The sequence below is a fragment of the Astyanax mexicanus genome, chromosome 7 (assembly GCF_023375975.1).
Source record: "Astyanax mexicanus isolate ESR-SI-001 chromosome 7, AstMex3_surface, whole genome shotgun sequence".
NCBI lineage: Eukaryota > Metazoa > Chordata > Actinopteri > Characiformes > Acestrorhamphidae > Astyanax > Astyanax mexicanus.
Genome location: NC_064414.1, coordinates 595,001 through 619,912, shown reverse-complemented (window position 1 = coordinate 619,912; position 24,912 = coordinate 595,001). Strand labels below are relative to the sequence as shown.

Genomic DNA, 24,912 nt, shown 5'->3' with positions numbered 1-24,912 from the left:
TATTATAATAAAAAGTAATCGTATCGTTATCGTAAATAGCCTGCGCTGGTTGGCTGGAGTTCAGCTCGGCACAGGCGCCCCCTGCTGGTGGCCTGGGGGCACTGCGTGTTTCTCGGCCATGGAAATGCCACGGTGGCCTTCAGCTGGTAGCGGTAAAGGTGGATAAACTCAGCGGGCCAGGTGGATGTTTCACAGCTGGATATTCTGTGCGAATCTGCAGGTGTTCCAGATCTGAGCCTTATCGTCGTTTGACCCACTGCGATACATTTTCCTGTGTAAAGGTCACTTTATGAACCGTGCAATCTGGATCGCGGCGGCAGAAACAGAAAGAAGATAGAGGATTTCTCTCGGTCTTCTCGGGAAAAACTGCTCCAGTCCAAGAACAAGATGTTCTCCAAATTCACCTCCATCCTCCAGCATGCGGTCGAGGCGGTAAGGGCTTGGGTTCGGGTTAAATGGACCGGTTTTTAGGGCGGTGTGAGAAGTGTGTGCGGGTGGTTGGGTTTGTTTGCTGAGACGGAGGGCCTGTAGCTTTTACTGATCTGATTGGGAAACCCTACCTAACGCTACCTAGCCAGCTGTAGCTAGCTTAGCCCTAGCATTAGCCTAGCTTAGCCTTTATTTGAGCTCTGAGCTAGGCTAGTTAGCAAGTTATAAAACTTGGAATTTAACGTTACAGCAGGCTATGTTTAACTTTATATGTTTTATAATGTTGCTAATTTAATAGAAAACCACATGTGAGATGGGTTAGCTAAGATAACCTAAGCTAACGTATCTGTCTAATCACAAATTTAATAAAATATTAGCTGAAATGCTAACTGGTTAGGATAGCTTGTTTTTAGCGAGTCCCCCATATAACGTAAGCAGCCTGTTTCATGTTACATTTGCAGCTTTTAATGTAACGTATACTAAATAAATATTAAGATATAACTACAGCTAACACATGGCTTAGTTAATTTTAGGTAATAATTAGGTAGCTTAATGTTTATTATTAATAATAGTACATGCTAATAATACTAGTTAATAATAGCTGGTTTGGGGCTGAACGAGGGCCAAATGAGGTGATTAGCCAGCTAGCTAGAATGTAGTTATCGTTACCGTTTATTTGAACGCTAAAATAGTTAGCAAGCTATGTTTATATATTTATAAAGGTGTTAACCTAGCTAGCACAGCAGAGCGAAGCAGCTGTATAATAAACAATTAGGTTGAAACAGGAAAGATAGGTTAGCTTAGCTAGTTCTAGCTAACTTGTTTTTAGCGAGTCCCCCAAGCTAGTTTAGTTTAACAGTTAGCTTACTAACAAAAGTCCTAAGGTAGCTAAATATTGAGATTATAGCTACAGTTGCATTTAAGTGAGCTAGTAATTGGGTAGCTGAATGTTTAATATTATATTATAATAAAATTAATTTGTAATAACTTTGGTTTGAGACGACCTGAGGGCCTAATAAGATTATTAGCCAGCTACGTTAGTTAGGATATAACGTTAGCTTTTATTAGAACGCTAGGTACTTAACACTTTTTTAACTAAATAGATAACGGAGTATGTGTAACGTTATATATTTATAGCTAACGTTGTTAACCTAGCTGTTTCCTACATTTTAAATGAAACGCTAAATATTAAGGCTAGTTAGCTAGGTTAGTTCTAGCTGGCTTGTTTTTAGCGAGACCCCTAAGCTAGCTAGTTAACTAACCTATATAACTTAGGTTAACTGGCTAACAAAATTCATAGTTTAACATCCCTTTAAAGTAACTTAACTAGCTAACCAAGATATGAATAACCTAACCTAGTTAACCCAGCTATCTATCCCGAGGTGTATTATGAACATGTGTAAGTTAACTAGCTAATGTATAGTTAATAACACAAGTAATAATACAAGCAGTGACACATTTGCTTTAGCAGTCCTAGCTAGTGTTAGCCAATTAGTTAGCTGGCTACCAAACACATTCACTAGCTAGCTACCTATTTAGTACCATATCTTTTGAATTTAAGAACAATATTGTACAAAAGTTGTTGTTTAGGTTGTTTAGAAGTGTTATAGATGGATTTATAGCTTTATAACAAGCTAGTTCATGTTATTCTCCAGTATTATGGGTATTAGCCAGTGGGCTAGCGACATAGCTAAATATCTTTATATCTTAATATCTTTATTTAATAACATTGTCTTGCGCAATTTCCAAAAAAACATTCTGGCATATTGATTATCCCTTAATACTGGTTCAGATTTATGATGTGATTTGTGATCTTTGGCCTGTAATAGACATGCAATATTGTATAATTTAAAATATATTATAAATTATAGTTTAATATAGTAGTCATATTAGCAGCAGTGTTGCTACAAGCATGCTGTTGTCTATATTGTAAACACTTCTACTAATGAACGAACCTACATTTAAAACCCAACACCAGTGGTGGATAATGTTAAAAACAGGTTAAAACAAGTTCAGAACAAAGTGTACGTGTTTCCTGTTTCGAATCATTTTTGTGTCTGAACATGTTATGTTTTTATGCTTATGAAGAATTCATTCTCAGAGGTCTGAGTTATGTGGTTTACATTTTTATTTCATGTCTTGTTTTTTTTTCTTTAATATTGTGCAGCAGCTGGAAACAGTCAAATTCCTTCATATCTGTGGAAATCTCTTAGCTTCAGCTGGTTTAGTTTTGGTTTTGCAGTGAAAGTCCTGTACCTCTGTAGTTGAGAAGGGCTCTGGGTTGAATTTCTAGAGTTTTGTTCCAGCCTCAGGCTCTGTAACTGTTTTTAATATAGAATGATGGATATTCATGATGATCATCTTTCTCCACAGCTTGCACCGTCGCTGCCCTTGCAGGAAGACTTTGTGTACCACTGGAAGGCTATCACACATTACTACATAGAGACATCAGGTAAGGCTGCGGGAGGACTGCTTAGAGAAGACAGGGGGACAAAAGTGAATTTAATTTACATGGCATTAATAGAAAGGAATGGACAGGTCAGTCTATGAATTGAGCTAATGTTGGGTACTTGAATGCCTGAGTCATGTTTAGAGACTGATAAGATAAAACAAGACAACCACGTTTACCGTAGTAGTGTTGGAGCCATGTGGAATTTGGCCTTCGTCTTTAACTCATCTGTTGGTTACACACATGTGCACACACACGCACACACACAGAGTGATATTTATTATTTGCCTAAAGCAGGTGGACAGGTTAACTGCTTTGCTCTACAGTGGCAACTTGCTAAACCTGGGTATAGAACCTACAACCCTGTCCTCTCAATAACCTGGTGATCAGATCACTGCTACCACTGCCCAAATCCACTGCACTCATAAGACAATGGTCTTAAAAAGCCTCTGCTTTATTTGGCATTTGTTGGAGTAACGGTCTTCACTGTCTGGAGAATATTTTCTACTATGTGTAGGAACCTTGCAATGTTATTTATTTTTAGTTTTTTGCGTCCGACTCGTTTGATTTTGAGTATCTGCCATTGCCAAGTGTTGATTCAATACCTTGGCAATGCAGGAAAAAAATTGGAAATAACACATCCAAGTTGTCTGTTACTAAAACTAAGTACCAAATAGCCATATAAATAGTAAAATATTTTGTGCACATGTGCATTAGAGTATATAGTGAAGTTGGGAGTAACATCGTAACATTACATTTTTGATAAATCAGCGCTCTGGATCTTTTCCACCCGATTCCGATCACATAATCAGATCCGGGACATCCCTATTTAGCAACAAGAACATTTGTCATTTGTTATCAGCAACCAATGATTATTTTGGTAGTCGACTAATCTGATGATTATTTATTCGAATAGTTGATTAATTAACGATTATTTCTGCCATGCCCTACATCTAAAAAAAACAATAGAAACAGCTGAACATGAGGTTTAGAAGGCATTTAAGTGTCTAGATGTTTAAATGTGGAAGTACGAAATTTAGTATCTAAGTATCTTTGCAGCCCTAATCAGCAGCCCACTTTCTCAACCTGTCCTATTCAAAAGTATTGGCCGGAGTTTTATTATTCTAGAGGACACCTTTCCTCTGCTCCACAGCTCGATGCTGGAAGGGTTTTTACCCTTTTTGCACATATCTGGCATTAGGCATTATTCATCTGCTCCAGGGAGTCTATTCTGTTGGAAGCACTGCTATACAAGGACTAGACAAGCTTCTGTGACATCAATAAGTGCATCTTAAAGTAGCTGAATGCAGTGATCAGATGTGATCAGATGTGATGGGCCCAGTATCATGTCCTTTTGGGGTTTTTTTCCATGTCCTGTAGAAGTAAAAGAACATTGCACTGACCTGTAGGATATGCTGCAGGTGTTTCCTGCATGTTTCCTGTACACTGTGACTGTTAATGTTATCTATGAAATGTCTTCTTATTATGTAATCAGCCATTTAGTTGTTTATAGACATTTAATCCATGATCCAACTAACAGATCAAATTTGTTTCTTTATCATTTGTAGATGATAAAGCCCCAGTGACTGACACCAACATCCCCTCTCACCTGGAGCAGATGCTGGACATCCTGATCCAGGAGGAGGGCGAGAGGGAGTCGGGTGAGACGGGACCCTGCATGGAGTATCTGCTACATCATAAGATCCTGGAGACCCTCTATACTCTGGGCAAGGCTGATGTGAGCGAGATTCTCTCTCATACTTTATTCATACTGAATTTAGTCCCGCAAATGATGGGCTATATTTTTAGAACAGTCTTATTTCTGATAGATCTGCAGTGTCGGGAATAATTCTGAATGTTATTATCCACAGAAAAATGTATTTGTAAAAATAAAATGCACTTTTTACAGCTGATAAAGCTGTAAAGCAGCTTTACAGACACAGACAGAGAATCAGACAAAATGCTTAACATAAAACACTAAAACTCCAGTAAGCGATGGAAAGGAAAGTAAAAACTCCCTCAGAGCTTTTGATTGAATAAATGAACAAAAATGAATCTCAAAAAGTCATTATTACCCCTGTTAAATTACCTGACGTGACGTTTTCTCCTTTAAACAATGCTGCCAGACCACCACTACAGGTTTTTCAGGATTCCTGAAATAGTCAGCTTTTTCACTGCTCATACGTTTTGTCCGAATGTTCCTTTTTATTATTGCTGTCTGTTTAAATGCATCCTGTTCTATTTAACTATCTAAACCACGTTTATGTTCCTATAGTGTCCTCCAGGTATGAAGCAGATGGTTCTGAGCTTCTACACCAGGCTGCTGGGTCGTATTCGTCAGCCTCTTTTGCCTCACATTAACGTGCACAGACCTGTACAGGTAATGAATGTATGCATTTGCATAAAATAAAGTGTCCACAATGCATATTATGTAACTGTGATGCTGAAACCTTTTATTTATTTATATCTTTCCTTTTATATCTGTTGAGTATATAAAAAATATATAATTGCTGGTGATTTTTTATGAAACTATCACAATTTCATAAAAAAATGGATGAATATGATTGATCCAGAACTTGGAATAAAGTCTTTTTACATTGACTTCCTAAGTGTTATCTCAATCTTTTTACTGTCTTTTTTCCTTCTAAATAAAAAAAAAAACGTGTGTGTGAGCTGTTAGTGTACTGAAGCTGTGTGTGTTCTTCTCTGTGTTCTCAGAAACTGATCCGCCTGTGTGGGGAGGTGCTGGCTGCTCCGACAGAGAATGAAGAGATTCAGTTTCTGTGCATCGTCTGTTCCAAACTCAAACAAGACCCCTACCTGGTTAACTTCTTTCTGGAGGTAGGCAGGTGTATGTGTGTCTATTTGAATGGTCTACAATTTAAAAATATATATACAAGCAATATATTTGGAGAAAAATGTAATTTAACTTAATAACCCCATGCATAAAATAGCTGAATTTATTTAGCAATTACAAAACTACTGTTTAAAAATATTAATTCAACACTGAATGTTAAAACATTTCAACAGACATGACACTGAAGCACATAATGACTTAATAATTAACAAAAAAACTACTACTATACTAATTCTATCAAGTTTATTAACACATTTTTTTTTGTGTGTTTTTCATACGTTTGCCTTGTTTGTTTGTCCTTGTTTCTCAGAATAAGGGAAAACGAGCCGACAGTAAAGAAGCTGCAGCCGAGGGGTTAAGAGAGGATCTATCCTCTCCAGATACGGGACAACCTCAGAGTCCCGGCCCGGTCCAGGACGGGTCCGTGTCTAACGCCAGCAGTCCTACAGAGGGGGCCGGCAGTCCTTCCAACAACAGCGGCAGCAACTACAACCTGGTCAGCTCCCTGCTCAACCTCACCAAAAGCCCTGTGAGTCCAGCCTCTTTCTCTCAGTCTGATGTGCATGTTGTTTTAACATGCGTCATATTTTCGAATGAACTTAAAACGGTCAGAAAATAAAACTGCTAAACGTTACTGTGACCTGCTTTTATGACTAAAATTGAAATACTGAGACAAGAATATTGGGAAACACTTTATAATACCTTTTGTTAACCATTTTAGTTAACCATTAACTACTGATTAATAACTGTTATTTTTTACATTTAAGTGAACTAAAAAGGTGCAAATATATTTGTAAATACTGATTAACACATTGGCAATACAAACTGCAATTGATGAATATTTTTCAAGTTTAAAATTCTAATTAAATTCTGATAAGCTCATGATTTTTTAATATTTCTAGATATGAATATTCATGCTGATAAATAAGTGTCATGTGTTAAATATAGTTTTTTTTTTTTTTTTAAGAGTTAAAAATATAGTAATGGGAGTTATTGTAAAGTGTTACTGAGCATTGCTGTTTGTTCGTTATTCCATTAATTGAGCAGGGTCTTGGTATGTTGGCTAGTCCTGTAGGTGGTTATGGTTATGGTATGTCCTGTAGGTGGTACGGTTATGGGATGTCCTGTAGGTGGTATGGTTATGGGATGTCCTGTAGGTGGTTATGGTTATGGTATGTCCTGTAGGTGGTTATGGTTATGGGATGTCCTGTAGGTGGTATGGTTATGGGATGTCCTGTAGGTGGTTATGGTTATGGGATGTCCTGTAGGTGGTTATGGTTATGGGATGTCCTGTAGGTGGTATGGTTATGGGATGTCCTGTAGGTGGTTATGGTTATGGGATGTCCTGTAGGTGGTTATGGTTATGGGATGTCCTGTAGGTGGTATGGTTATGGGATGTCCTGTAGGTGGTATGGTTATGGGATGTCCTGTAGGTGGTTATGGTTATGGGATGTCCTGTAGGTGGTATGGTTATGGGATGTCCTGTAGGTGGTATGGTTATGGGATGTCCTGTAGGTGGTATGGTTATGGGATGTCCTGTAGGTGGTTATGGTTATGGGATGTCCTGTAGGTGGTTATGGTTATGGGATGTCCTGTAGGTGGTATGGTTATGGGATGTCCTGTAGGTGGTATGGTTATGGGATGTCCTGTAGGTGGTTATGGTTATGGGATGTCCTGTAGGTGGTTATGGTTATGGGATGTCCTGTAGGTGGTTATGGTTATGGGATGTCCTGTAGGTGGTTATGGTTATGGGATGTCCTGTAGGTGGTTATGGTTATGGGATGTCCTGTAGGTGGTTATGGTTATGGGATGTCCTGTAGGTGGTTATGGTTATGGTATGTCCTGTAGGTGGTATGGTTATGGTATGTCCTGTAGGTGGTATGGTTATGGTATGTCCTGTAGGTGGTTATGGTTATGGTATGTCCTGTAGGTGGTTATGGTTATGGTATGTCCTGTAGGTGGTTATGGTTATGGTATGTCCTGTAGGTGGTATGGTTATGGTATGTCCTGTAGGTGGTTATGGTTATGGGATGTCCTGTAGGTGGTTATGGTTATGGGATGTCCTGTAGGTGGTATGGTTATGGTATGTCCTGTAGGTGGTATGGTTATGGTATGTCCTGTAGGTGGTATGGTTATGGTTAAGTCAGATGTTTGCTTTGCGTTCTCTCAGGACGGCCGGATTGTGGTGAAGGCGTGTGAGGGGCTGATGCTGCTGGTCAGTTTACCTGAAGCCGCAGCGGCGAAGAGTCTAACGGAGAGCACAGAGCTGTGCCAGCTGCTGACCGACCGCCTCGCTGCCTTCTACCAGGCCCTGCCACAGTCTATGGACCCTCTGGACATCGAGACTGTAGAGTCGGTCAACTGGGGGTGAGCTCTCCTTTCAGATAGTAGTAGTTTTTGGACACACTGTTCAGATTTGTGCACTGCAAAAAATTCTTTGTCATTTAAACAAAAAAACTGTTTGTTCAGGACGTTTTAGGTTATTTATTATTATTTATTTATTCATTTATTTATTTATTTATTTATTTTGTTTTTATTTGGATATCCTTTTATGATCGCAGCTATTCTTCCTTCCTGAGGTCCATCAGACATAAAACACACAAATATTATACATAAATTGATACACAAAAATCAAAAGAAAACGTACTCTAAGTACATTCCCAATAAAAGATATATGAAAGAAAAAGAAAAATGATAAAAAAATAAAGAAAATAACATAGGAAAAAGTTGAAAACGTGTCATACTAAAAATCAAGTAACCTCACGATTGCCATTAAAAATAATTTCCTACTCTACTTTCCACTTTAATTTATTTTATTTTATCGTCAGGAATCAGTTAAATAGTGTCTCTTTTGTAGTTTTTTTTTTAAACCATATTTTATTATAGATGAGGTGAAAAGCTGTGTCTTGACTCTTGTTTTTTTATGATATATTTTGATCATATTTCAGACATTATAAAAAGACAGATGTGCTATAGTATTAACGTTATGGGTATTATTTTATTGATTGTGAGCATAAGAGTTTTATCTCTCCTCAGGCTGGACGTGTATAACCTGAAGGAAGACGCTGCCGTGTTCACGGGGAAGCGAGCGCTCATTTCCTTCCTTTCTTGGCTGGACTATTGTGATCAGCTGATCAAAGAGGCTCAGAAAGTAAGATGTGTAGTAATGCAAAATAAGGATAAGGATTAGTTATTGTACAAAATGATAAATATAGAATTATTCTGAGATTTGTTTGCTGTGGTTGTTTCTGAGTGTGCTGTTTTGTTGCTCTGCAGACGGCGGCCGCTGCTTTAGCTCGAGCGGTGAGGGAGCGCTTCTTTGTGGCTGTGATGGAGCCGCAGCTAATGCAGACGTAAGACACACACACACACACACACACACACACACACATTCCTCTATTAGTCATGCAGAGACTTTAGAAATTAAAACTCTTGCATTAAAACTCGAACAAAATTAATAGTATGGTCAAGAGCTGAATACTGAGCATTTTTATTTTTGCTGTTTGTTATATATTTAAAATATATTCAAAACTATAAAACTACAATTTAAAAACATGTATTCAGCACTTAATATTTATAATTTATCATATCCCAGCAGTCATACCAACTAAACACATTTTTTTTTTATTATTTTAGTTTTAATCAAGACTTTATTCAGGAAAAATACTTTAATCGCACCTTTACCCTTTACCAAAGCGTCCGTTTTTTTGTCATAAATGTACCAAATGTACTTTGTATATATAGCAATACTTACATGTGAGTGAAATTTGATTTTTGATTTGAGAATGCTAAAGCTAGGTAGTTAGCTCAACTAATGTTACTGTCCTGGCCCTGTACAGCTCATATCTTTTTTTTTTACCAAGCATAAGTGATGCTAAATGCTTCATTTATTATTTTGAGTGTGAAAAAAAGCATAAAACTGATCTTATAGTTGCTGTTTGTCAGCTCTCCCTGCTTTATATACCCTCTTGTTAGTATATATTAGTTACCAAACATTCAGTGCATTCCTAGTTTTTATTTGTTTTAAAGATGTTCTCTAATCTGTTCTGTTAATCCTTTTTTTATTTTAGGTCAGAGGTGGGTATCTTGACCTCCACTGCGCTGTTGAACAGGATCATCAGGCAGGTGACGTCTGAGGCTCTCCTGCAGGAAACCGTTTACTTCTTGCTGGGAGAGGAAGTGGGTCCTGAAACGCCCACCGGCATTTCCCAGATCCCCCTGAGACACAGGCTTATAGAGCACTGCGACCATCTCTCAGATGAGGTAGATCTGCTAAACATCTACAGTACAGGCTAAAAGTTTAGACACTCCTTCTCTTCTTTTTCAATGCGTTTTCTTTATTTTCATGATTATTTACATTGTAGATTCTCACTGAAGCATCAAAACTATGAATGAACACATGATGAGTTTTATGTTCTTAACAAAAAATGGTGAAATAACTGAAAAAAACATGTTTTATATTCTAGTTTCTTCTAAATACCCCCCTTTGCTCTGATTACTGTTTTACACACTCTTGGCATCATTCTCTCAATGAGCGTCATTTAAGAGGTGGCCACCTGAAATGAAAAGTTTTCCAACAGTCTTGAAGGAACGAAGGAGTTCCCAGAGGTGTTTATTAGCACTTGTTGCTCCTTTGTCTTCTTCACTCTGTGCTCCAGCTCACCCCAAACCATCTGGATTGGGTTCAGGTCCGGTGACTGTGGAGGTTCAGCTCATTTTTTATTAAGTACATAAAACTCCACATGTGTTCATTCATAGTTTTGATGCTTCAGTGAGAATCTACAATGTAAATAGTCATGAAAATAAAGCAAAGGCATTGAAAATGAGAAGATATGATAGTAGAATGAACACTTTTTATTGTCTCTCTGCAGATCAGCATCATGACCCTGCGTCTGTTCGAGCAGCTGCTGCAGAAGCCGTGTCAACACGTTCTACAGAACCTGGTTTTGCGCAGCCTGGACGAGAGGAACTACATGGAGAACAAGCCGCAGGAGGAGCGCGAGGAACGAGAGCACATGGAGAACGGCCAGCCGCACGACGCTGTGTAAGAACACGCCGCCGCTGTTTGAGTTGTTCTGCATTCATTTTGTCTCAAAGATGTAAATAAAAGTGAACCGCAGCATAAATGTTGTTATAATTGGCTGTAATTCTTGTACCATTGGTAGAAAACCATATTTGGACTGGCTATCAATTATTTTAGTAATCGAGTACTCTACTGAAAAATCGATTCGATTATTCGAGTAATCGGATAAAGCATATTTGCTTGCTTAAAGAGCAATTAAAAATACACAAGAGGAGACGAGACATTTTACTTAATAATGAATGACCAATTCATTTCCTTTTTTAGATAAGTTATATTTTTTAATTCACAACATACATTTCCAAACTGCAAACACAAATATAAATAAATAGAAGGAATAATAATAGTTTAATAATTAGTACTTTAATACATTAAGTTAAAAAAATATATTTCTTGTAAGTATTAAAACTATAGGTATACTATAGGAAATTAATCAATAAAAAGGTTTAAACATTTTCATTATGTTGTGCATCTTCGCTTCTGAACAGCAGAGATGTTGAACAGTTCGTCTCACCAAGACGTGTATTAGTTTATAAACTTCTCAGCCCTGAGTTCACTTACATTATTATTCTGTATTAAGTTCAGAATTGTCTGTTTTTATAAACTAACCACACAGACAGTATAAATGAATGAATGCATGAATGAATGAATGAATGAATGAATGTTCAACTTATATAAAACTTTCTAGAAACCCAAGGAGGCTTTACAATTTACATGTTTTTACACACAACCACATTACATTCACACACCGGTGAGAAGCGGCAGCCAATGGCACACAGCGTACTCTCAACCGGAAACAACCATTCACCTAGAGGAGGACTGCATCAGGCATTACAGCATTTACCCAGAACAGATGCCAATCCATATCTCAGCACACTCATACATATATTTACACACACACTTATACACACACAACTTACATACATACCACACACTTTTTACACATACACACCAGATCAATTTAGAGTATCCAATTTACCTGATCTCCATGTTTTTGGACTGTTGGAGGAAACCGGAGTCCCCGGAGGAAACCCACACAGAAACATGGAGAACATGGAAACTCCACCCAGATAGGGACTTGAACCCAAGACCCTAGCACTGAGAGGCGAACGTGCTAACCATTAAGCCACCGTGCCGCCAGTATTCCTACTCTTTTTCTCTGAACTCCGTGCTCCTCCGGTAATTTTAGTTCCGTCCGGACGCACATCTGAGTTTCATCTCCTCGCCTTCAATAAAATAGCTTAAATTTGTCCACTGCCGCGCACCGTAATTACACTTTGGGCGCGCCACGGTTTCCACGGAGATCCACGTTAAAAAAAAACACAACAGCGAGTGGAAATGGAGGAGCTACTGAACGCTGCGATGAAAAACTAAAGCCTAAAAACTTACTGATTCTTCCTGCTTTTCAATTGCAGTCCGGATGCAGGAGTTTTGTCACTAAAGAGTAGAAGTGTAAAATATTTTTATATATACAGACGCCCCCTGAGAAACTAATCCCGTCCGGATAGAGCTTAAGCTTACTTTTTCCAATTGATCCATGTAATGGTTACAGATGATACAGATATTATCCATGCACACACTTGATTCATGAAAACTGAAACATCTCCTTCATCCTTCAGTTTCTTTTGATCTGTTTTACCAGTGATTTAGAAGAGGACCCGCTGTTCTCAGACCTGTCTCCAGACCCCAAGCTTCCCAGCCCAGATTGGCTGAGCTGCTCTCCCCCTCAGAGCACAGAACACAGCAAGCCTGATGGGAAGACGGAGGTTCACAAGATCGTCAACAGGTTTGTGAGCAGTTTGTGCTTAAATACAGCGGAGCAGACTGTGAGATTACTCGAGCATGTACTAGTGCATCTCAAATAACATGACTCCAAACCATCACTGATCATCAGTAAATTTTACTTTTTATTTGTAAATTAAGGGATCAGAGTCTGGAGGAAGAGTGGAGAGACACACAGTCCAAACTGCTCGAGGTCTAGTGTGAAGTTTCAGTTACACAATCAGTGATAGTTTGGAGAGACATGTCCATTATCTGCTGGTGTTGATCCACTGTGTTCTATTATCAAGATATCAAGTCCAAAGAAAGTTTTACAGCACTTCATGTTTGCGGATTTCATTTTCCAGCAGGACTTAGCATACTGGCCACACTGCCTCAAAAGTACCAATTGTCCTTATAAAATATTAACATTTTCTGAGACACTGATTTTTGGGTTTTTATTGGCTGTAAGTCGTAATCAATAATCACCAATAAAAGAAATAAACGCTTAAAATAGATCATTCTGTGTGTAATACATCTATATAATATATGAGTTTTACATTTTGAACTGAACTTTCTGCCCTTTAAGCTTCCTGTGCTTGGTTCCGGATGAGGCGAAATCGTCCTATCAGGTTGAAGGCACCGGCTATGACACTTATCTGAGAGACGCACACAGACAGGTGAGTGGTAGAGTGATGCAATGTGCTTATATATAACATTTTTTAAGTACACTGTAGAGACTCTAGATCTTCTGACTTTAATGGCTTTCATATAAAAAACACATATTAATTTGATGTTTGATGTGTCTGCAAATCTGTCCTCAAAGATAAATGTGATACTTAAAACAATCTAAAATATGAAATATATTACATTTACAGTGTAAAAAGTTATAATAGAAAGAAAACACATTGAATAAAAAGAGGAGTTTTCATAATATTTTACTATTATAACGTACATGTGGATTTTTTTTGTTTTTGTGCAGTTTCGGGATTACTGTGGTATCTGCCAAAGGTGGGATTGGCGAAGCAGCCCTAAACCCATAGAGAAATGTAATCTGGACAGCCCTTTCTTTGAGGGACATTTCCTCAAAATACTGTTCGACAGGATGGGCCGTATCCTCGACCAGGTGAGTTAGTGTGTTTTATATTTAATAGGTCTGGGTGATTGTGTCTGAAATTGCACATTAACTGCACACTTAAATAGTGCACCATTGTTAGTCGTGATTAGAAGTTGCATTACAGCTGCTATAAACGAGCACTTCAAGCATAAGCATCCTAGACTGCTTTGTCCAGACATCAGCAGAACAGCAGCAGCGTAGTAATTAGCTTGGTGGTCAATCTTCATTAATTGCACATTGCACCAGTAAGAGCAGAGTGTGAAGGTTCAGTTAGCAGGGTAAGAGCACAGTTCTGCTCTAAATATTACAATGCACACAACATTATGGGAGACATACCAGAGTTCAAAAGAGGACAAATTGTTGGTGCACGTCTTGCTGGAGCATCTGTGACCAAGACAGCAAGTCTTTGTGATACATCAAGAGCCACGGTATCCAGGGTAATGTCAGCATACCACCAAGAAGCACCAACCACATCCAACAGGATTAACTGTGGACGCTGTAAGAGGAAGCTGTCTGAAAGGGATGTTCGGGTGCTAACCCGGATTGTATCCAAAAAACATAAAACCACGGCTGATCAAAGCACGCAGAATTCAATGTGCACCTCAACTCTCCTGTTTCCACCAGAACTGTCCGTCACCACAATCAATTATTGTGCTCTAAAACCAGGTGTTTCCTGTATATAAGCTGATCTACACAGTACTCCTCCGCTTTGAGTATAAACCACAGTGTGTAGAATGACCTGCATGCCACTGCTGTTAAACCCCGGCTCTGAATTTTTTACATTTTCTCTCTTTTTCTCTACAGCCGTACGATGTGAACCTCCAAGTGACCTCAGTGCTGTCGAAACTGTCGCTACTACCACACCCGCACTTACACGAGTACCTGCTGGACCCCTACATCAACCTAGCACCCGGCTGCAGATCCCTCTTCTCCGTCATAGTCAGGGTAATGGTCCTGTTTCTACTCTTTATAGACTTATTTGTAGATATTCATCTCTTCATTATGTCAGTTCACAGTTGCAGTATTAATACAGGGGTCATATGTGGACTTTTATTCCTTTCCTCACTTGCAAAAACTTGTTTTCTCTGTTATATCAGGTGGTCGGAGACTTGATGTTGAGGATCCATCGTATTCCTGAATTCACCCCTAAACTGCTGCTGGTGAGGAAGAGGCTGCTCGGACTGGAGCCAGAGGGCTTAAGGTACCAAACCTTTACTCAGAAAACATGTCAAAGGGTAGTGAAAAGTTTTTTTTTGGTACCGACAAGATGCATTAATAGTGTCTACGTTGTAAAAACTGCTAGCAGAAGACTGGATATATTCTTAGACTGTAAACACAGACACTTTTAGTAGGCATTAACAAGTTTCTGACAGGATTCTGCTTAAATACAGCTCAGTTTCTTTGATTTTGCTATTTATAGGTTTATGTTTGAGTAAAATGAACATTGTTGTTTTATTCTATAAACTACAGACAACATTTCTCCCAAATTACAAATAAAAATATTCTCATTTAGAGCATTTATTTACAGAAAATGATAAATGGCTGAAATAACAAAAAGAAAGATGCAGAGCTTTCAGACCTCAAATAATGCAAAGAAAACAAGTTCATATTCTTTCCAAATCCAGTTCAGAAATCAAGTTCAACCCTGTTTTTTAATCAGCTTTCATGCATCTTGGCATCATGTTCTCCTCCTCCACCAGTCTTAAACACTGCTTTTGGATAACTTTATGCTTTATACACTTCTGGTGCAACAAAAACCCAAGCTTATCATCCATCTTCCTCTTGATTATATTCTAGAGGTTTTCAATTTGGTAAAATCAAAGAAACTCATCATTTTTATGTGCTCTCTTACTTTTATTTTTTCCAGAGCTGTATATTCAACAAAATAGTTCACAAAATTTTCAGTACGATTGAAGCCCATTCTTATATTATATATATATAATATTTGCCTCCTCTGTCCAGTTCGCAGCTACGTGATTGCATGCTTCCACCACCATGCTTAACAGAGGGTATAGCAAATTTTTGGCATTCTCTGGGACCAATATGTCTCTAAACATGCCTCTGGTTGTTGCAAAAGTGTACTAAATTATTGAATTTCTTGTTTTTTCCACCTTATCCCATCAGTATTGATCACGTGACGTTGCTGGAGGGAGTGATCGTTCTGGAGGAGTTCTGCAAGGAGCTGGCGGCCATCGCCTTCGTCAAGTTCCACGCCTCCGCATCCACCTCCCCCTGAGCCTCCTCCTGCTGCTGCGCTCGGGACTCGAGCATCATCGGTGCGGTGGAACTGCGTGCCCAGAGGTGGGCACCACCTGAACACCACATACATCCCTCAGACCTGCTGCCTCCAGCAGGACTCACTCATAACGGGATTTAATCCGCAGGGCAGTCCCTCTGATACGTACTCGTCTGCAGCCTCCACCACCAGAGATCATCAGGACGGAGCCCATGGGTGTTTTTTTTATTTTATTTTATTTTTTTTTTTTTGCGCCCACTGACGATGGGAGAAGGATGTTGTAGCATTCATAGACCCACATCATCAGCTCTCTTTCACATCATAAATTCTCTTTCAACTTTAATTTTTTTTTTTTGTTGTTGTTTTAAGTCTAGCCCACCTCTAGCCGTTTTAATATGTTCATCATTTTAGTGAGGCTATTGCATTCCCATTTATTTTCTTCATGAGAATCCTGATATTAGTTCTGTAGAAGCTCAAAAATTATATATATGTGTGTGTATATATAAATATATCAAGCCAAAATTTTAATTTAAAGCAGTTTCAAGGCTGATAATTCAAAGCTGCATTTAGGAAAATCTTAATTTGACCATAACAGTTAAATTACGGTAGATAAAATTGGATTTTTTTTTTGTAAAATTGAATTTTACAGAAACATACTATGCTTGCCTTTTTTTTTTTTGCTTTATTTTATTTCCTTAAGGGGAAATTTGGGTTATGTAAGCTGAAAGAGAATGCCAAATCATAAAAAAGATGGAATATCTGTGACATTTCCACCACTCGGAATTCACTCGGAAGTCTACCTGTTTTTTTTAAAAAGATGTCAGCAGAGAGATGCTGATTTTCATTTTTCCTTATCATCTACATTAAGATTGACTCAGAAAGTGGGCTCTGAACGGAAAGATCGATTCGGATCGGGCCGAATACATTTGCACACGTTACAGAAAGCGGATTCCACTGGAACCCCTCCCCCCCGGAGAACTGTATATGTCCATAACAGTGTTTCTAGATTGATCTAGTTTTATCATCATGGTTTAACGTTTAATCCACTGCGTTAATATCGTGTGTATGAGTGTGCCTTGTTCTTTGCTAGGATGTAGCTGTACTCATCGCTTTCGGCTTTTTATTATTACGTTTATTATTTATTGTGGGCGGGGACTTGCTCAGAATACGCCCACTTCTATAAATATTTTGCTCTGCTTATGTGTAAATGTTATTACAGGGGATCTGAGGTTGTAAGTTATGAGACGTACACCAGCAATAGTGTTCTTCAGCAGGTGTGCTCTCCTGTTTCTACTGTATAGGTTTAGGAGTAAAAAAAAAATCTAAACCTAAATCTAAAAGTGCAAACACACAATCACACGACACACTGCCGTGTATTTCCGGCTAAAGGTTGGCTGAAGTTCAACTTTTCTTAAAGCAACACTATGATTTTATTTTATTTTTTTGCATTTTTTTGTGCCTGTGCTCTCTTTACAATAGGACGATTTGAGACGCTGTTAAAGGAAACGCTTTACACATGCATTTCTGGACAAGCTGAGAGATACAGAAGCATCACTCTGACTGTAAAAGAACTGTGAATGTAAAAGAAGCGTGCAGACTAATGCAGTAAAGGAATATCCTTATTGGTAGTTGTTAAAGGATAGTCTGCTCACAAAAATAATCGAAACCAAAAGAACATTTTAAATCACTGATAAAGTCAGATCGGTATCCCATAACTAGTTTGTAGCATTTGGCTCAATCATGCACAAAAACATGATTTTTCTCTTGTTCTTGCTTATGCACTTGCGCAGATCTCCACTTTAAGGAACCATTACCCCTCTAGCATCAGCTCACAGCATAAGCAGCGAGCTGATTGGCTCTTTTTGTCCTTTACCTTTTCGGTAAAGTGCAAAACTTTATCCATAAACTGAAGCCATGATGAGTTTTAAGTGAGTTCCCATTCTTATTCTTATATGAAAGGCTAGTGGCTAGTCTCTTCAACATTAAATTCCCAGGTTTTACACAAACATGATTTACACAGTTATTCAGTTATTCTGCCTGCTTTTTCAAAGTTACGTAGTGCAGTCATCAGTGTGCAGATCCCCTGAGTAGCAGTAGCATGCTCTACTGACTCCAATAAAGTGAACAGTGCTGCTTACAGTGATTTCTGTAGTGATTAAACAGAAAAATCTACATAGTGTTGCTTTAAGTGAGGAAAACTACTGTTCTGAAATTTAAAAACCTCGTAAGATTTCGTAAGATGCAGCACATCACATGTATTAGCCTAACCCATGCTCCTCAGATCCCCTACGCAATACTTTATCCAGCTGGGAAAGTTTCGCAGTAAAACGTTCAAGCGATTTGCACATTCACACTTGACGACATCGTCCTATTTATTGTACACAGTGTGTTAGTGTACACAACGTTTTTTTTTATTTTTTTCCATTTTATTTTCCTTCATGAACCAAAGGGTGAGTCTCGTCAGCGTGGCTTCGTCTAGTGTAGAGATCTCTTTTTATTCTCGCTCGTGCACATTTTATACAGACAAAACGTTTCCGAAGCTTTCTTTAACTGTGTGTATATATGTGTACAGCGATGGCCGTGGTGCTGTCTGGTGTAAAACAGTGCATGCAAGCTCTCATTCGTGTGGTTAGTAGTAAGTTAAGAAAAGCAAAGAGGCAGTTTACACCTTGTATCAACACTGTGTTCTGTGTTCATATTTTCCGTGATCATGAATTACGTTCATATTTCACTTAACCGCATACAAAAAGCTAATTAGCTTAAAGCTAAACAGTTAAGATGTATTTTGCATAAGTAAAGTAAAGTTAATGCAGCGTTGGTTAGGCATGTGCTGAAATTCAAACATAATATTGGATTTACTGTGATGTTCAGCACAAAATTGTTCTTATGCAAAAGTTAAATAAAGCCCTATCCGGATGGGATTAGTTTCTCTGGGGTTTCTGGGGTAATTTTTTAAATCTCTTTTATGTTGTTTTTTTTTTTTTATCCTCTGTGATTTTATTCCCGTCCAGAACGATCATGTACGTGTTTTTCTCAGACGTCCTCTGAGAAAATTACAGGCTGAATTATCTACTGTTTTTCTCTGAACTCCGTGCTCCTCCGGTAATTTTAGTCCCGTCCGGACGCACATCTCTGAGTTGCGTCTCCTCCGCGCCACGGTTTAATTAGGTTATGTGCAAAAAAAAACTGGATGCAAAATCTCTTCTATGCATAAAAAGCAGTTTTAAGCATCTGCCACTTAAAATTGCGTTAAATATAGTTAAATATCCTAAAAATGTCCTTTTTAATAATGTATATATATATTTTTAACATATCGTCCAGCTCTAGTGAGTGATTTGAGCATTTTGACTGCAAACAGTGAAATTTAAGTCCTATAAAATGTTTAGTCGTGTATCAGCTGTGTGCATGTAGCTTTCTAAACAAAAACGTATTAAGCGTAATATGCAATTATCATGAGATAAAACTTCGTATTTCAGCACATGTCTACCTTGAGCGCAGGCTAGCAAATGAAATTTTGAATCCCAAAATTTAATATTACTTTTAAAGACTCAACTATTAAACTCAAATTGATTGAAATCAATTCAACTCTCTTGTTGTTACTGCAAGGTGTAAACATGCTCTACATCTGTTTCCATCCAGAATTATTCTGTCCTTTTTTTTATCACTTTTCCTTAATTGCCAATTAATGAGGGCGTGAGCGTGTGACTGATGCCTTACTTTATATGCAGTGTATATGCGGCTGCGGCCTGTATTTACGTTTTCTAGGTTTAAAAAGTCTTACACTTCAGAATCTTACGTCCCTATTCCTGTGCTGGTTTTGTTTTTGCTTTTTGTTTTTGTTAATACATTAAAAAAAACATATATTTAATGGGTAGTTTTAAAAGAAAATCTACAGAATTTTCTTTTTAATTACGGTAACTTGAGAAAAATAGTATTGAAGCCGTCATTCAAATATCTCGTCTTATATTTTTGCTGTTTTTCACTTTTTGATATAGTCTGAATCTGGCTGTTTATATTGCTTCAAAATTAGAGATGTATGGAGCAGCAGAAATTACAGAAACACAGAATATGTTTAATTTTCAGTTTTTGTCTGAAAAATTCGTAATGAACAATAATGTTTTCTTTGACAAACTAGAAGATAAATAAATAATGTTGGCTATAAATGTATGGCAAAATGAATGAAATAATTTTTTTTATTTTAAATATATGGAATAACAGGGTTCATACGGTCATTAAAAACCTGGAAAAGTCATGGAATCTTAAAATAGGAATTTTCAGGCCTGGATAAGTTTAGGAAATTTTCAATCTGCCTTCTGTAATGAATTTTGATTATAGTTTTAGTTGATTTTTGCATTTATTGTCCATGTCTGCACTGATGTTTTAACAATCATATGGTCATGGAAACAATTTCATGAAACTTTCTTGGTTAAAAATTGTATGAACCCTGGAATAATATCTTTTTCCATTGACTTTCACTAAAGTTTAAGAATGTTTTTACCTTCTCCTGTAAAAGATACAAGGTTTTTGCATTACGACGAGGAAATATATTCTTTCCCTGGTTTTAATTCACTCAGACCAGCCACTGTTCTGCTCCACAAGTTTGTAAAAATGTAGCTCAGCAGCAGCAGCAGCAGTGTACTGCATCAGATTATTGAGGGTTTAACAAAATAAAGAAACACTTTTTGAGGTGTTGAATGTCACTGCCATGATGCAACAGAGGGGAATCATTTAGAGATGAGCTGAACTGTGCTGCGTGCTCACGATCCATCAGTCCGCTCGGTCCGGGTCGGGCCTGGCGAAACCGTTTCACCGTCTTAAAGGGAACTGCCCGCTGCACTGTTATTATTACTACAGGTCCTGCACACGCTGTATATTAAACATTGCATCGACACCTTATTATTGTGCATCAAATCTGTGTGTTGCACCTTCCATCTGTTCTTTTATATCTGTAAGATTGCTTTCTTGTACACACCAATTAAAATAGCTTTCTTTGAGTAGCCAGTCGTGTGGTGTTTTGTTTATTCGTCGCAAATTATTGGTGGATGGTTAAATGGAGGTAAATGGAGCTGAAACAACTAAACCCAAAAATGTGAAATAGTAGCACTAGTAATCACTTGGCCATGGTATTCCATTAATTAAAAAAATAAAAGTAGGAATAAGTATTTTGCTAATCAATTAAAACGTTTTTGCATATTTAATTTGGTGTCTAATAATCTGGTTTTGATCAATAGATACTCAAGTTACAGAGTTTAAAAGACCAGACATGTATAAAGTACTAAAGACACGGACTTAAAAGTAAAAGTACAAATACTCTGTCAAGAAAGTGACTTGCGTAGAAGTTGAAGTGTTCTTTAAACATCATACTTACTTAAGTAGAAGTAATAAAGTATTCTACATTTGTTCTACATACAGTAAGTGCTGCAAGTAGTTAAGCAAGTCCTAAAAGTAAAAGTACAAATATTGTGTAGTTATTACAAAAATAAGTAAAAATTCTTAATATCTGAATATCATGTTCTTTATATTATTTCAGATGTTTAGGCTAAAAGACACTCACAGTTATGTTGAATAATAACTATTATTATTACTATTACTATTATTACACACATCGTAATTACATTTAAAAATACCACGTAAACACAGCGAGTGGAAATGTAATTGTTTAGCTTTTAGCCAAACATTTTTTAACTTTAGCTTGTAGCCAAATGTTTTTGGATTTAGCTTTTAGTTATTATTATTATTATTATTATTATTAGAAAAAAATGCATCTTTTTGGATGCCTTCTATTCGGTCGCCAGCGAGAAGAACTACATTTCCCGTGAGCCCTTACGGCGACACGCCCAAGCATGCTCTCCTGTGTGTCTGAAATATGAGATCAGCACTTTCGCAATGATCCGAGTCCGCGCGGGAGCCGGGGAGACGCGGGGATGCCGCATAACCGCAGCCGGGGGAGAGCGCCCGCCGCCGGGGCTGCAGGAGAGCCTGCGCGGGGTGAGTGTGTGATAATGATGATTAAACACTGCGGTTCTCTGCTGCTTTATTCTACTTATTCCTCTAATTCACACCTGCTTATAATCATCCTGCAGTACAGACAGCACATCCCGCAGCTCACAGGTGTAGTAATATTATTATTAATATTATTATTATTAATAATAATAACAATAATCATTATCATAAAGGTACCCATTTTTGTCAGATTTTAAATCAAACCTCAAATAACTATGGTAATAAAAATCCTGTTTTCACCATAACACAATTATTATGATTTATATATTTATCTTTGCAACACAATTTTAACCCAATATATATATATACATTCAAAATAAATATGGATGCAATTAATACAATCAATAAAAAGTTGACAGAAACAAGCTAAAATTAAGTTAAGTAATTAAGTTTATCAGTCAATATCTGCTTACAGACCATTATTACAAAATAATCTGTTGATCTCTGTTGTTTTATAGAAAAAAATATATATTTTTTAATTATTTTAACTTTATTAAAAACTTAATATTTATTAAAAACATTTTTTTTGGGGGGGGGGGGGGTAATCGTGCTGAGTTAGTTGTTGATTTCAAAAACTGCCATGTTTTGTATTGGCAGCGTATTTATCTATTAAATTTAAGATATAATTCTTGAGATATTTGAGTGTGTTCAACAAATAACAGTTTACCTTTACTAAACCGATGTTTGATTGGCTGACGGATGGATAACAAGCTTCTCAATCTGATTTAATTGCAAGAAAAAACACAAGAAATAAGAAAACACATGATGTTCACTGCAATGGACACTGCAAAGGGTTAAGAGACCTGTTTATAATGTTTAAAAATATCATTACATGTTATAAGTAGTTTATTTCATGGTTTAAAGTCTATACATGCATTACCCTCTCTCGCCCTGTAGATGACACCAGTATGCCAGTATATAACTTAGGCAGCACTCCCTCTACTATCATATCCCCAGTCCCACTTCCTGTGTAACAGAGGAGCTGAATCTTATGTATATAGTAATTATAAACTGAATAATATTATGTAGCACTGAGAGCTCTTAAACTGACATTGTTTCATTACATCAAGTCACTGCTAAATAAGTTAACATGAGTTCTTTACAGGTTTCTTTACTGCACTGATTTATATGCTGTCCTGCTCCTCATCATGTGGGTCATCAGTTGCTAGAACTTCGTTATGATATGCTATAATAATGAGCTGCTATACTGTTGATAAGCAGTTGGTAAAGTTGTTTAGGTGGTTGCTGTGGGGTTGCTAGGAGGTTGATATGCTGTTATGACTGGTTGCTTTCCTATTGCTGTGTTGGTATGGTATTCCAGGTGGTCGCCAGTGGGCTGCACGATATTTAACAAATTGACATTGCAATTTTAAAAGCACAAAAATGTTCACCACATTTTTCCAGAATTCAGAAAAAAAATAGTCATAATATTTGTAATGCATTCTGTGCGTTAAGTTGTTTTGAATTATTGTAACATAATTTAGTTGGTTTTATACTCATGGAAATTACGGAAAGTTTTTTTTATTAAATTAACTAACAGAATTTAAAAGATTGAATTAGTTTATTTAAAGGTAAAATTTAACATTTCTGTAACAGAAAATAATTTTATTCCAGATTATAAAAAAAGTTTTAAAAACGTGTGAAAAAGGATATTTATTATAATAATATCTTTTATCTTTGTTTTAAAAAACTTTTCGGTACTCAGGTTAAATAATATATTGATTGATTTAAAATCAAATTTTAGATTCTAACTAAATCTTAAATATAAGTTTAAAAAAACGAACATATTTAGGTTTAGGTTACAAATTAGAGCAATTCTTTTTTAGGTTGGTCCAAAGTATTTTTTTTTTCAGTGCATCTATAAATTAAATAAAAAACTCAATATTAGGCTGATATGATCTGTGTCTGGTAGATACATCATAGAAAATGAGAACAGTGTGAAGTTTTCTTTTGTATCAAGCAGCAAAATGGTTTACGTTTTACATTTAATTTTATTTGCACGAGACATTTTGCACCCATGAATATCTACCAAATATATTCTCATATTTAACCTCCTTTACACCACATCCTCTTTTTTATACCAGTGCTGCTCATCGAAAACTGTCCCAAAGGTTCCACCCAACCGCTCATTAACACAGAGCCAGAACCACCGCACTGCTGGAGAGAGCTGAGGAATGGATGAGTAAAAGATGGGATCAACACAGAAAGTGCTGCTTATTTCCTGAGTGCAGTTTGAGGCACTTTTGTGTATAACAGATCGATCCAGCGGTGAAGATCTGATGATGGGAGGAGCCTGAGGGTCCTGACTGTCAGTCCAGACTCATCTTCTTTTGGGAGGAAGTGTTGTGGCTCCTTTCAGATCATCAAACTCAGGCATAACCAAACTCTCGATGTTAACTGAAGCTTAATAACAGTGTCCAGACAATCTTATATCCATAATAAGCTGTAGATTCTGCAACGAGCTCTAAAATGATGGAATATTGTTTCTTCATGTCGCTTGTAGTCTAAAGAGAGAAGACTCTATGTTCCTCTTGTATATTTGTTTTGTTTTTGTTTAGAGTTGGGATGAATTTGGTTTGTTTTAGTTGAATTTGAATTGCACTGGGTGGGATTTGGGTTGGATTTTGGATGAGTTTGGTTTACTTTGGGTTTGCTTTGTTTGGGTTGGGTGGGGTTGGGTTCACTTTGGTTGGGGTTAGGTTTACTTAGGTTGGGGTTGGGTTGGGTTGGTTCAGGTTGATTTTTGCTTTGGTTGGGGTTGGGTTGGGTTTACTTTGGTTGGCGTTGGCTTGGGTTGAGTTTGCATTGATTTTGCTTTGTTTGGGTTTGGATTGGTTCAGGTTGATTTAGCTTTGGTTGAATTTGGGTTGGGTTTGCTTTGGTTGGTGTGTTTATTTTTAGAGTCCATCACTCAGCCCAGTACAGTGAGTTTCAAAACAGCAACCGGATGCCCCTCTTGAGAGTTTATCATTCAGCCTAGTAG

At 37.4% G+C, this 24,912-nt stretch overlaps 2 protein-coding genes across 2 annotated transcripts in view; both read left to right on the top strand.

The window, feature by feature from the left end:
* Positions 1-6: 6 nt before the first annotated feature.
* Positions 7-20,923, top strand: fhip2a (FHF complex subunit HOOK interacting protein 2). The gene is made up of 17 exons (XM_007238502.4): positions 7-432; positions 2,803-2,881; positions 4,447-4,616; positions 5,154-5,258; positions 5,597-5,719; positions 6,046-6,264; positions 7,906-8,102; positions 8,772-8,886; positions 9,012-9,088; positions 9,806-9,998; positions 10,607-10,779; positions 12,458-12,601; positions 13,163-13,253; positions 13,556-13,699; positions 14,495-14,635; positions 14,788-14,891; positions 15,815-20,923. Exons 1-17 carry the CDS (start codon positions 388-390, stop codon positions 15,924-15,926), a joined length of 2,232 nt encoding a protein of 743 aa, XP_007238564.3. The 5' UTR covers positions 7-387; the 3' UTR covers positions 15,927-20,923.
* A 908-nt stretch (positions 20,924-21,831) lies between these two features.
* The window catches only part of ablim1a (actin binding LIM protein 1a), a 59,867-nt gene continuing 56,786 nt past the window's right edge, over positions 21,832-24,912 (top strand). The window contains exon 1 of the mRNA XM_049481268.1: positions 21,832-21,914. Coding sequence (XP_049337225.1) covers positions 21,851-21,914 — 64 coding nt within the window. The 5' untranslated portion in view covers positions 21,832-21,850. The remainder of the gene's footprint in view (positions 21,915-24,912) is intronic.

Bases quoted from the DNA above. Each gene is read 5' to 3' on its own strand.
- fhip2a (XM_007238502.4), top strand. From the start codon at position 388: ATGTTCTCCAAATTCACCTCCATCCTCCAGCATGCGGTCGAGGCG. The intron at 4,617-5,153 runs GTGAGCGAGATT...ATGTTCCTATAG, and splicing joins ATACTCTGGGCAAGGCTGAT to TGTCCTCCAGGTATGAAGCA. The intron at 5,259-5,596 runs GTAATGAATGTA...CTGTGTTCTCAG, and splicing joins ACGTGCACAGACCTGTACAG to AAACTGATCCGCCTGTGTGG.